At 40.2% G+C, this 13,753-nt stretch overlaps 1 protein-coding gene across 1 annotated transcript in view; it reads right to left on the reverse strand.

The window, feature by feature from the left end:
• Positions 1 to 13,753, reverse strand: part of LOC311077827 (complement C3-like) — a 140,907-nt gene that overhangs the window by 96,532 nt on the left and 30,622 nt on the right. The window contains exon 4 of the mRNA XM_084106458.1: positions 521 to 594. Coding sequence (XP_083962584.1) covers positions 521 to 594 — 74 coding nt within the window. The remainder of the gene's footprint in view (positions 1 to 520; positions 595 to 13,753) is intronic.

A 13,753-nucleotide genomic window follows, 5' to 3' on the forward strand; every position in this document is an offset into this window, starting at 1 on the left:
TGAAATGTTGCCGTCGGGCCGTCTGTATTTTTTACCCCGTTGTAGATTTAAATGGTCTTTCCTAAAAAAATTCATTTTTTTTATTTTTTGATAACTGATGGGTTATATATATATATATATATTGTATATATAGTTACATAATGAAGGCAGACTTCGCTGCCAGTTCACTTCACTGTTCACACACACACAGCTCCATTGCAGCCTATGAGAGTCCCCACTTGTATAGGTAGAGATCGTTCAGAGTTTCAGGTCCCCACTTGGCATGTTTTTTTAAAAATAAAAAAATGCATATTTGAAGTTATATTATGAAAAAGGAGCTTAAAAGAAAATTTTGTATGTCATTTTTGTTTCTTCAAAATGACCAGAAACACTAGTCCCCTCTTGGCCAGTGTAGAGCGATAGTCCCCTGTTAGTAATATAGACATGTATGTGTGTGTGTTTCTGTGTGTGTGTTTCTGTGTGTGTGTGTGTGTGTGTGTGTGTGTGTGTATTAACAGTGTGCACTTATATAAGTGTGTACCATGATCTCCAACGTGACTGCAGTCTGACTGAGTGGTTTCATGTTGGGCGTCAGAGAGAAAATCCTGTATCGAACTGCAAAAGAGGTCAAAGCAAAAAACTGAAATATGAGTTCTGATGTTTTTTACTCAGATTCAAACCCTGATACACATAGCAGTCAGTTTAATAATAAACAATTATGTCATGCTTATGTATAAAGTTCACATTGTGCGTTATATTTTCCAAGTATTTCATGAGTTCCTTTGCCCATATAATCTTTAAGCTAAAAAGGTTAAGCGTGTTTGGCTTGCTGTCCACAATGGAGGGCTCAATGAAGCAGCTTCAACTCGAGCATAGATATACCCTCCAGTGGGACTACTAATGCTTACATGATAAGTATGGTAGCAAGATGTTATAATTATGTTATTTAAATGATGTTGGTGGAGTTGGGGAGGTGGAGGGACGCTAAAACAGCTGATGCCAGAGCAAGGTGAGCGGCTGCTTATGCTCCAGCAGTTAATTGAAAGATTAGATTAGGTTAATTCCTCCCGAAATGATGTTGTGAACTTTACTTAGCACATAATCGTACCTCTGCTAGCAGGCGTGTAGATGGGCTTGTCTGTCTGTACAAATGTATATCCAGACTGGAATGAGACCATGACCACTTTCTCCAGAGTGTGAGATGGAAACTGAGCTTGTAGATACACATACTGCTTCTCCAGAGGATCATCAGAGAAATAGATCTGATCATCAGGAATGTAGAGAACAGATAATCAGTCAGCCTGAATTTTATCTGATAATAAACTAATGAGAATGTGTTATGATCCCAGCCTGTGTTCCCCTGTCTTGTGTGTTCCTGGACTCTTATGTTATTTCCTGTCTTACACCATGTTTTGTAGTTCTTTATAGGTTTTCATGTTGATTAGTCTCCAGGTGTTTCTTATTATCTACGGCCCCTTGTTATCATGCCTAGTGTTGGGTCCGAGTCCACCATTGTCGAGTCCGAGTCGAGTCCAAGTCCTTAACAATCGAGTCCGAGTCCAAGTCCGAGTCCAAAGAGGGCCGAGTCGCACTTGAGTCCGAGTCCTTAACATCCGAGTCCGAGTCGAGTCCGGCCGAGTCCACAAAGATTTAAATGGTTTTAAATTGACCTTTCACAAAGACCCGCCCCTCTTACTGCCGCTACGTCCGACAAGCCATTCCGCTCTCACTCCACATGTTCTCACACAGTGAAATATATATTGCGGAGCAAAGAGGACACTGACAATGCGCCAACAGACAAGACAAGGCTACTTCTGGTATGAAATAAAGTCTCAGCTTTAAAATTTTGTAATTTTTATGAAATTAAAACAATACACACCGTTTTGTGGTGCTTTAATATAGGCCTCAACTCAAGCAGCACATGAACTGATAATATCTTCTAGTTATAGCACGAATCTACTATCTGGTTTGGTTTGTTTGTCGGACAAAAATGGCAGGTATCTGCATTATGATTGGTCAGATCGCATGTCAATCAAATTCCAGTGAAAGATCTCAACACTGAGCTCTTAAATTAATATGTTAAACCTTACAAAATGATTCCAATGTATAGTTACAGTCATACGTTTACCTATCGTACATCTTTCAGATTCTGCAAGGTAATGCTCAAGAATATAACACGATGCATTAAGAGCCAGGAGTAAACTTTCGAGCAAGATGACGTTGATTTTTTAATTTTTATTTATTTTGATGATCTTATTTTGTTTTACATGCTAATATCTTATTTAGCCTCTAAATGGCAGGACTAAATTAATTAATGATTTTTATGGGGAGGGCAAAGAGAGGTTTGGGGAGGTAACCCAGAGGAAGAACATCCCTAGGGAGGTGGGAAGGCGTGAGCGAGAGATTCACAAGCTTGTGAAGGAGAGGAGGCTGCTTAGGAAGTCCTGGCGGAAAGCAGATGAGAACGAAAAGGAGGGTCTGATCAGATCAGAAGCAGGCTTGCAACCCTGAGAAGGGCAGAGCGGATCCGGAAGCGAAGAGGCAAGAAAGAGAAGGAGCGAGCGAGTTTCTTTCGGGACCCTTTCAAATATGCCCGAAAAGAGCGGGAGGCTGGAAGCTACCGAGCAGGAGCTTGAGGATTACATCAAGAACCAGCTAACCGACCAAGAAAAGAACATCCCGCTTGGGTCACCAGGACACGTGCCTCGTCCTGCTGAGCCAGCCATCGAATTTGAAATGACACCACCCAAATGGGCTGAAGTCAAGTTAGTGGTAGACTAGCTAGAGGTTTGAAGAACTCCTTAGTTGGGCAAGGATGAGGATAAAACCTGCTAAGTCCCGGAGTCTCTCCATACGCAAAGGAGTCAGAAATGATCACATCTCTTTCACAGTGAACAGTGAGAAGATCCCAATACTAGCAGAACAACCCGTCCGGAGCCTTGGGAAACTGTATACAGCCGAGTTGTCAGATAAGCATATGGCTAATACAGTAATGTTACAACTGACCCAAGGTCTGACGCGGATCGACAAGAGCCATCTCCCGGGCAAATTCAAGATCTGGTGCTACCAATTCACCTTATATAGGCGGCTAATGTGGCCTCTCAAGATGTGCGAGATAACTACCTGCACTGTGCAGAAGATGGACTCAAAAGCCAACAATTACATCAGGAAGTGGCTGGGCTTACCCCGGAGCCTCTCCAGTGTTGGCCTATTTGGGAGGAATGCACTCCAACTGCCACTGAGGTCGATTCTGTTGGGCTACAGACAGGAGAAGGCGAGGCTTGTCTTAGAGCTAAGGGACTCGTCTGACCCATCTGTGCAGAACACCAAAGCCCCAGTCCGAACAGGTCGCAAGTGGAGGGCAGAATTAGCAGTCGACCAGGCAATCAGCAGGCTGAAACACCAAGAAATTGTTGGCAGGACACAGTCAGGGAGAACTGGCCTGGGTTGGGGGACTACTCCGAAGATGTGGTCCAAAGCCACAAGGAAGGAGAGGAAAGAGCTAGTGATTTCTGAGGTGGTCAGGACAGAGGAGGAGAGCTATCAGATCAAAGCTCTAAGCCAACGCCAGCAAGGTCGCTGGACGACCTGGGAAGGAGTAATAAGTAGGACCGTAGGTTGGGCCGACATGTGGAAGATCCCCCAAGCCAGGCTGAGTTTCCTCATAAGGTCCACCTACGACACCCTCCCAAGCCCCAGCAACCTTTGTCTGTGGTATGGCTCAGAGGAGAGCTGCCAACTTTGCAATGCCCCAAATCCGAGCCTCCAGCACATCCTGTCAAGCTGTAAAACAGCATTGACCCAGGGTCGGTATAGGTGGCGCCATGACCGAGTCCTGCGGAAGCTGGCGGAGATCCTGGAGGTACGCAGGGTGGAATTAGCCAGGGAGTGCCTACTACCGACATCAAGACGGATGATCCACTTCGTCTGAGAGGGAGGAGGGGCCCCTAACATCACGCAGCCACAGAGATCAGTCCTGGCAGGCAGTTGCGAGTGGAATCTGAGAGTGGACCTCGACCGGCAGCTCAGGTTTCCAACTGAGATCACCACAACCAACCTTCGTCCGGACATCATTCTCTGGTCTGGCACAGCCCGGGCAGTAATTTTGGCAGAGCTCACTGTCCCGTGGGAGGGAGGAATGGAGGCAGCGTTTGAGAGGAAAAAAGACCGGTACCTCGACCTCAAAGCCGAATGCAGAGAGGCGGGGTGGTCAGCTGTCAGCTATCCGGTGGAAGTCGGCTGCAGGGGTTTCGTGGGAGCATCTACCCAGCGCTTCCTGAAAAGCATGGGAGTTACCGGCCCCAAACTAAGAAAGGCTCTGAAAGACCTGACCGAGGAGGCAGAGCAGGGAAGCTTTTGGCTTTGGTTAAGAAGGAAGGACAAGGCCTGGGGAAAGCATGGTTCCTAGGGCTAGCTGCAGGGGGCGGCAGGGAGACGTCCCTGTCGTCGCTCCACCACCGTGAGATGTTCCGGGATTAATGGAGCGAAACATCAATGAAGGGTGGCTCCCGGCTGATGACCCTGCAGCTACCCGCAATGGCACCGTCGGAGGTGCGACAAGCAGAAATGCTTAGCAGGCAGTCACTTGCCTGTGCTACTATCTAAAATAAAATAAGAGCAATTTACACCAATGATCCAGTTCAAAAATTTACACCCCCTGGCTAATGGTTGCTTCCTTCTTGAGCATCACTAAATGTTTGCAGGGTTTGTAATAGTTGTGTATGAGTCCATCAGTTGTCTTCAGTGTGACAAGATGGATCTCACAATCATAGTCGCTGCTAGTAAGGAGTCAAATATGCAGAAGATGCTGGAAAAGCAAAGAATGTGCAGGAGCTGAAGGATTTTTCCTCATGAACAACCATTAAAAAAAAAAATTAAAAAAAAACTTGTGGATCATTCAGGTAAAGAAACACAATATTAAAATCAAGCCTTATGTAATTTGTCTTGTATTTTGTGTTTGTATTTTTTCTTGTGGACTAGGCTATTAAACATCCATTATGTGAAAAAGATTTTTCAGGGCAGTAATAAATAGCCTAGAAACAATGTTTTTATGATCATCCTCATTAAAAAATAAATAAATATTACATTTTGGAGATTCTGCAAGGTGTATGTAAACTTATGACTAAAGTGTAGGCTAAATCAATACAAAAATCATAACATTATTAGACGCCAAAATGTTGCTTTGGTTATCGCGTTCTCATGTTGCTATGGTTACTGTGTCAATCATCGCAATTTCATGACTCACAGGACTAAAATTCTGCGGATTCTCTCCCACATTTAAATGCAGTTATCACTCTTTTTAATTTACAGTGTGAACGTAACCATTGGTCCTCTACAAGCATGAAAAAAATATATTATTTAGATTGTCAATAGCGCTCACTTTAAGCCATCACTTACTTCTTTCACTTACGTTTTGCACTCTCACTGAAACTCTCGTCATAAACACTGAAGTTGTCCGCACTGCACAGCGAATCTCTTATTTATATCGCGTCAAGACTTTGTCGTTTATGAGGAGATTTGCGAAAGGATAAAACTCGCGCTGATTCTGAACGTTTTGAGCGACTTCTCCACATGGTGACTCAAAACGCCTCTGATTGGCCACTGTGTTCATGTGCTTAATATACATATCTGTGATTGGCTACAATGCTCAACACTGACACAACACAATGTAAGCAGTTTAGTTTCGTTTCGTTTTTGAATAATATTGTGTCCTCCTCCAGTGCCCGGACTCGACTGTACTCGGCAAATTTTCCGAGTCTAAAATGTCCGAGTCCGTGTCAAGTCCGAGTACAAATTCATCCGAGTGCGTGACAAGTCCGAGTTCATTAAAAATTGGACTCGAGTCCGAGTCCGAGTTCGAGTACCCCAACTCTAATCATGCCTGTGTATATATAGCCCTTGTTCTCTGTCAGTTGCTGAAATCACATTCTCTGGTTTATCGTATTTTTATTTGTTTATGCTAGTTACTTTGTGGATTATTTGAATAAACCTGGACGTGGATCTGCTTCCCAGCCTGCTCCTGACTCTCACCATGTTGTGACACTGCCACAGTAAAGCCCTGCAATATGCTCACTTAAGTAAAAAAAAACAAAAAAAAACGTGTGAGATATCTGTATGTATGTGCCATGCCAATATGTTTATTGTTTATTTATTTTTCGGCATGTATGTTGATTTTGAGCATTTGCCTATGCTTATTTTTGAGGGGGACTTTTATTCGGCTCTAAGGACTCTTATTAGGATGAGCTGAGGGATAAAGGAAAAAGGGGGGCGGCCATTTTGAAAGGTGTGTTTGGTGAGGTGGCATGGTTCCTTTAGCTAACCTAGCTCTGAGTAAATTGTCTAAAATGTTCTCTGGGAAGAGAGGCTTGGTGTATTATCCGTTGGAGCCATTTCATATGTGCACGCTCTGGTCTGGGATATACCTGGTGGACTATACTCTGGGGCCTATTTTTCAGCTGGAGGATAACCTGTTTTTGTGGGGCCTTGAACCAGTGGATTTATATTTTTTCCTCTTTTCGGGGACATTGTTTTTTCATTAGGACTTTAAATTGCCTCAAGCAGAAAAGGACTGAGACGGGACTGTTGAGTATTATTTTTGTTATTTATATTTTGCTTGCATGGACTTACTACTCTTGAACTTTCTTTATTTGGACTATTTTGTTTGAGTTTTACACAAAGAGTCAACAGATTTATGTTATGTTTGCGTGTACTTTACAATGGTCTAAGTTGCCTTTATATTTTCAAAACAATGTTGTTTGGGGGTCTTTGATGTCTTTACAATCATGCTGTTCTGTGTAGTATCTTTGACAAAGAGTAAAAGGAAACAATAGTCAACTCCCTTTGAGATAATTATTCAACCTTTTATGAAGAGTTGGAGTTGTTGTTACAGAATGAAACATCACTGTAATTATGGAGCTCTCACCTTTATATCTGTAAGGATCTGGTAATTGTTTTCTGCAGTCAGTGTCACTGTTTTGGACAGTATCTCACTGTCTTTCTTTGGGAAGTTCTTCACTGAGATCCTCACGTCCAGGTTTCCTCCAGAGTAATCCTGAGCCTCCACAAACACGTTCTCTGAGGAACCCACTCTCAGCAAATTAGGAGCTGACAGAACAAACCTGAGGAGATCAAATCACAGCGTTTGAAATCTTAAAAACTGATTATTAGTAACTCTATGAGCAAACGGTGTGTTTAATACTCACAGCGGGTCACACAGTGTGAGGAGGGGTGAGGAGAGAAGAACAACAGTCAGACACAGCAGCTTCACCTCCATCGTGTCTGTGTCTGTGTGTGTGTGTGTGTGTGTGTGTATGTGTGGACCTGCAGCAGCTCAGATTTATACCCGCCTCCGTGACCCTCACAGTCCAAACTTATCTCTCTGTTGTTGTTTTTTTGCATTTGTTTTGTAAGTAAACTGACACTTCAGTTCAGCAATCTACAATCTAACAGTATAGCAAGTAATATTTATGTTTGACTGTCATTCACTTTTCAAATCCTTATGAGATCTTTATGAATCTCCTGTGTGATACACAAATAACTTTATTTTCATACCTTTTATGAATCAAATATATATATTTTAAGTTCATTTAACATATAGACTCTGAATAAATCTGAATCTTGAGTCTTTTGAATCAGTGCCTAATGAAAAACACAAATGCAAATTCAGTGCAGGAGATTCATAAAGATCTCATAAGCATATGAAGAGTAAGAGCAGTCAAATTCAGATTTCCCGTAAATGACCTGCAAAAACCTGTTGTGTAAATTCAACCTTTGGTAAACTGGCAGCCGCTCTGTTGATCTTTGAGAGGTTGAAAGAATTATTGACCAGTATATAGCCATGGATATTTATCAAAGATGTACATTTCAGCAAAACACATGTGTTTTTGTGTAAATGAGGTTTAAATGTTATAAAATGAACATTAACGGCACATTTTAAACAATAACATTAACAACTCATTTTAAACAAAAACAATAAAAAGAATAAAAAGAACAATAAAATATATTTATAATATAGTAAGAAAAAATAAACTCATTTTTAACAATAATATTAACAACCCATTTTAAACAATACAAATAATAAAAATAAAAATATATTTGTAATATAGGAAGAAAAAATAAACTCAAGTCACACACACACACACACACACACATGTCTGGTCCACTATCTTTGCGGGGATTCTCCATAGACTTAATGGTTTTTATACTGTACAAACTGTATATTTTATCTCCTTACACTAACCGAACCCCTAAACCTACCCATCACAGGACATTTTTTTTTTTTACATTTTCAAAAAAATATATAATTTAGTATGTTTATTAACCCAATTCCCTCATGGGGACCGCTGGCTGGTCCTCACAATAGAGGTGATCTGAGGTTTTACTATCCTTGTGGGGACATTTGGACATACACACACACACACACACACACACACTCTCTAACAGGCGCACATATCTTTGTGGGGACTCTCCATAGACTTAATGGTTTTTATACAGTCCAAACTGTATATTCTGTCCCCTTACACTAACCCTACCCCTAAACCTACCCATCACAGAAAACTTTCTGCATTTTTACATTTTCAAAAAAATATCATTTAGTATGTTTATTTACCCATTTCCCTCATGGGGACCGCTGGCTGGTCCCCACAATTGAGGTGATCTCAGGTTTTACTATCCTTGTGGGGCCATTTGGTTCCCACAATGTAATATAAACAAAAACACACACACACACACACACACACACACACACACACACACACACACACACACACACACACACACACACACACACACATCTTTGTGGGGACTCTCCATAGACTTAATGGTCTTTATACTGTACAAACTGTATATTCTATCTCCTTACACTAACCCTACCCCTAAACCTACCCATCACAGAAAACTTTCTGCATTTTTACATTTTCAAAAAAATATAATTTAGTATGTTTATTAACCCATTTCCCTCATGGGGACCGCTGGCTGGTCCCCACAATGGAGGTGATCTCAGGTTTTACCATCCTTGTGGGGACATTTGGTTCCCACAATGTAATATAAACAAAAACACACACACACACACACACACACACACACATATACACATATACACACATACATATATATATATATATATATATATATATTTATTAGGGGTGACCCTGAATAGTCGAAGATTCGATGCTTCGATTGGAGGAGCCTGATTCGACTACCGATCTCACGGTCGAATCTTCGCAGAGGTGTTGTGAAACGAGGATCATGCCACTTTGGCTATATGGGGGCGCTCAATGTCTGATTTCACATAGAACTACCGGTTTTCTGTCAATACGTTAATATTCAGCCTATTATGATAATGCTGTATATAAAAATGTGCAAAGTTATTATTTTGCTATTATGCTTATATAATGCTGTATATGATATTTTTTAACGTGCGTGAATAAATCCAAACACCCCGTGACAGATTTAAGTTTCACTTTCAATCCGTGACCGACAGAGGAGCGTCTTGGCGGCAAGGATTTAAATATTTAACAATGTCTGGGATAAGAAAATCTAAAGTGTGGATGTACACCATCAGAAAGGATATTCTACAAGGCTGGATTTAGCATCAGGAAAACCATGATCGCACTTCCGCCGGCCAACGTTAACAAGTTGGTTTTCCACGGGACATTCTAAAATGCTTAACGTGAAAAAAGCTTTTAAAATGCTTAAAAAGCACTTTAACGTGGCTTGATGTGACTTGATGATACACAGTACACACTTTATTAAGAAACCATACTATGTGCAGATAAGCAGATGAACCCAGAATATGAATGCAATGCGTTCCTCCTATAGTAAAGCGTTTTCTTTACATAATTTGATATATTAATTGAACTATTTTAGGAGATTAAGTCGTTAAACGCTTTTCACGTTTTAGAATGTATTTTATCCGCGTGCACAATTTGAAAAGACTCCAGCGGACACAGACAGAGTGAAAGACTGGATCTACCCACCCTCCCACTCCCTATGCGGTCCAGTGGGTTCACCAGATTAGTCGCCGGTGGCTCGACCATGGAACAGGTGGTACTGGTTTACATGTTATCAGTAGCAAGCTTCCAACAAGCCTGACCTGACCAATGGTTCAGCACAATGGTGACCCAAAAAAACAACATTTTACAGTAAACTATATACCTGTTTTTTAACTTACAATTTATTACTGTTAAAATACATTCCGTGGGTGTGTCTTTTTATCTTACACTGTTAACCCTTTCAACCCCACAGGAAAATTCTGTAGTGTCCATACTACACAAGAACTACAACTGACTTCCAACCATGACACATTATTACACTTATTATTAACCAGTATGACTTTATTTCTGTCATACATCTACAGAAATTGTTATTGAGATGTTTAATTGAAAATGTTTGGTTTGACGTTACTGTTATGGAGATCAGTGTTTGCTTTAGTTGGGATGCTGACCCTTGACTTTATGAAGTTTCATGTAACAAAGTTCGGGAGGAGCACATTCAGGTTATCAACCAATCAGCACAAGAGGAAGCTGGTATAAATAAAGCCTTTCCTCACCTTCAGTCTCACGACAAGTTTCTCAGCATCCCTCCACCACCCCATCACCTCACACTAGGCTGGGTCTACCCCAGTATAAGGGGGAAGTACTCTGGGTTCGGGCGAAATTCCGAGCTCGGAGCCCTCCTCTGGACAGCAAGCCAAATACGCATAAAGACTACATCAGATTCCATGAACGTGTGAACTAATATTAGATTTTGTCTGGCTGCTTGAACTGTGTTTTTGCAAGCTACATCTGTAGACAAACACAAATGGATTGTGAATGTGGTTTGTTATATTGATGATGATGACAAAATCATTATATAGCCTGTTTATTCACTGATCTTATTCAGAGTTTAATCCTGTATCAAAAGTGTTACATTACCACCTCTGTGAAGCTACAGCAATCAGTTACAATAACAATTTGTTTTAAACACATCATGCAAAAAAAAAAAAAAAAACAGCTACACATTGCTACATTGTATTGTTGAGATTAATATGCTGATTGTTGATCTAGGTCTGTATCTAAGTCAAGCAGGAGTTAAAAATGTTTTAATTCACTATATGATTTCAATATCCTTCAGAATTACTGATTACAGAAACATTGCTGGATCTCACTCTGTACTCATTCACAGATATAGGATCAATATATAAGAAATAGCCACAAATTCAAAGCTTATACACAGGATGAGATCAGAGAATTCTTGCCACAACAAATGTACTTTATAAACTCACAATTACAACAGCCAGAGATAAACTAATGTTATAAAGTCAAGGGTCAAGAGCCCAACTAAATCAAACACTGATTTCCATCATGGTGACAACAACATTTATTATTTTCAATAAAACATCAACAACTAAATATCTGTTAATTCTCAACAAGAACTTTTGTACATGTATGAAATAAATAATGTTACACTGGTTTGTAAACTGTTTTCACACTCAGTGTGGCTGAAAGTCAGTTGTAGTTCTTGTGTTTCTCTTTTTTCTGTTCTTGTTTCTCTGTCCTTCAGTGATTCTGCTTATCAGTTGTTCATCAGTGTCTGAATTCACTCTGTCAAGTGGACTGTATTGTAGGGAATAGTGGATGAGGGCAAAGGGTGTGATTTGGAACACAGAAAAGAGGCTTCTGAGTGTTGACTTGGAGTGCTGTTAATTCATAGTATTCCTGTAGGCCAGTGTTTCCCAAACCTGCTCCTGAAGGACCCCCAACACTGCAGGTTTTCTTTGTCTCCCTAATCAAACACACCTGATTCAACTCATCAGCTCATTAGAAGAAACTCTAGGACAGGGATGGGCAAATGCTGTCCTGGAGAGCCACTGTCCTGCAGAGTTTAGCTCCAACCCTGATAAACTCTCCTGTCTGTAGCTTTCTAGTAATCCTGAAGACATTGATTAGCTGGTTCAGGTGTGTTTGATTAGGGTCCCAGATAGATAGCAACCATCAAAATAATGTTAATGTGTCAATGTTAACTGTATTGAATCAACATCTCTTTTGTTCCAGCAATTAATGTTGACATTTTTTGGAAATTTCATCCATATATCAATGGTGATGGTGTTGAGTCAATGTTACAATGTGATGTTGGTTCAACATGCTTGCACTCTCAGAAAATGAAACACAACAATTATAACTGACTTAAAGCCACACAGCCTGAAATCAACTGCAAATAAAAGACAATAAATCTCTCAAGATCTCAGCAGAAGGTCTTTTTGACAATTAACAGAGGTTTAGATGTTGATGTTTTATTGAAAATCTTTGGTCACCATTATGGTTATCAGTGTTTCATTTAGTTGGACAGTTTGACTCTTGGCTTTTATGTGAGTGTGTGCTGAAACATATCATTTATTGCAAAGAAAACCAGAAACAAAGATCATAATTCAGCATCGTAGTTCACTAATTTTACTCTGACCAAAAGTGGTAATTTGTTATTAAAAAGATAAATTCACAAATAATACTTTCTTGCCACAGATGAGACAATCTGAATTTTGATTTTTAAAATACATTAAAAGAAAAATGTTTTTAGATACACATCCAGACATCAAGAATCAGCATATGAATCTCAACAATGGTGACATGCTTCATGCTGCAATGCATGTTGGGAGCCACCATAGTATAAAACTAGCATGCATTGGCATGAAGCATGTCACCATTGTTGAGATTCGTATGCTGATTCTTGATGTCTGTGCCTACTATGCTTGTCCATGTTGCGCTCGGAGCGCGCGCACAGCATCCTGTCAGTAGAATTCAGTTCTATTTCGCGACTTATTGCGCTTTTAATATTTCTTTTCAATATAAAGCACATCCTGCTCTTTTCTTTCTCATTCATTCATTCATCCATTCATTCATTCATTCTCATTCGTTTTGTTATTAATAACTTGCGAGCCATATGATTTTTGCCTAAGAGCCAGGTGTGGCTCGCAAGCCATAGGTTCCCAACCACTGGTGTACACGAACACGAACTGCCGTGAGACTGGGCTGGTCTGACAGGCTGGGGGGCGTGGCATCACGATGGTGGCTCTCCATCGTGATGTCGGGGCACAACCCTATGACCAAACATTTTAAAACATTTTATTTGCAGTTGATTTCAGGCTGTGTGGCTTTAAGTCAGTTGTAATTGTGTTTCATTTTCTGAGAGTGCAAGCATGATGCTGAACCAACATCACATTGTAACATTGACTCAACACCATCACCATTGATTCATGGATGAAATTTCCAAATGTCAACATTAATTGCTGGAGCAAAAGAGATGTTGATTCAATACAGCTAACACTGACACATTAACATGAGAGAGAGAGAGAGAGAGAGAGAGAGAGAGAGAGAGAGAGAGAGAGAGAGAGAGAGAGAGAGAGAATTTTTGAATTTTGAAAAAACTTTAATTCACAAGTAGCCAAAAATTACAATCACCTTTTTAACAAACAATAGTGCGTATATAAATTAGGCTACTTACAATTTTTTTTTTTTTTTTTTTTAGAAGCAAAAGATTAAATCATCCTCAATTACTGTACACAACACATCATGACTGCACCATCTCGTTTTAAAAGTGGAAAGATCATTCATGTCATTGTAAAATCTGAAATCAATCAGCATTCTTGCTTTGACTAAAGATCTAAAAACCAGAATCACATCATCATTACACCCTTTATCTATTTTACTTTTCCTACTCATATAAATCGCCAATTTGGCTTGACCAAGAATAAAATTCAACAATTGAAACTCTATGCGTTTTTTCTGCACATACTTAAAAC

Source organism: Abramis brama, assembly GCF_963993115.1.
Source record: "Abramis brama genome assembly, chromosome: 2".
Lineage (NCBI taxonomy): Eukaryota > Metazoa > Chordata > Actinopteri > Cypriniformes > Leuciscidae > Abramis > Abramis brama.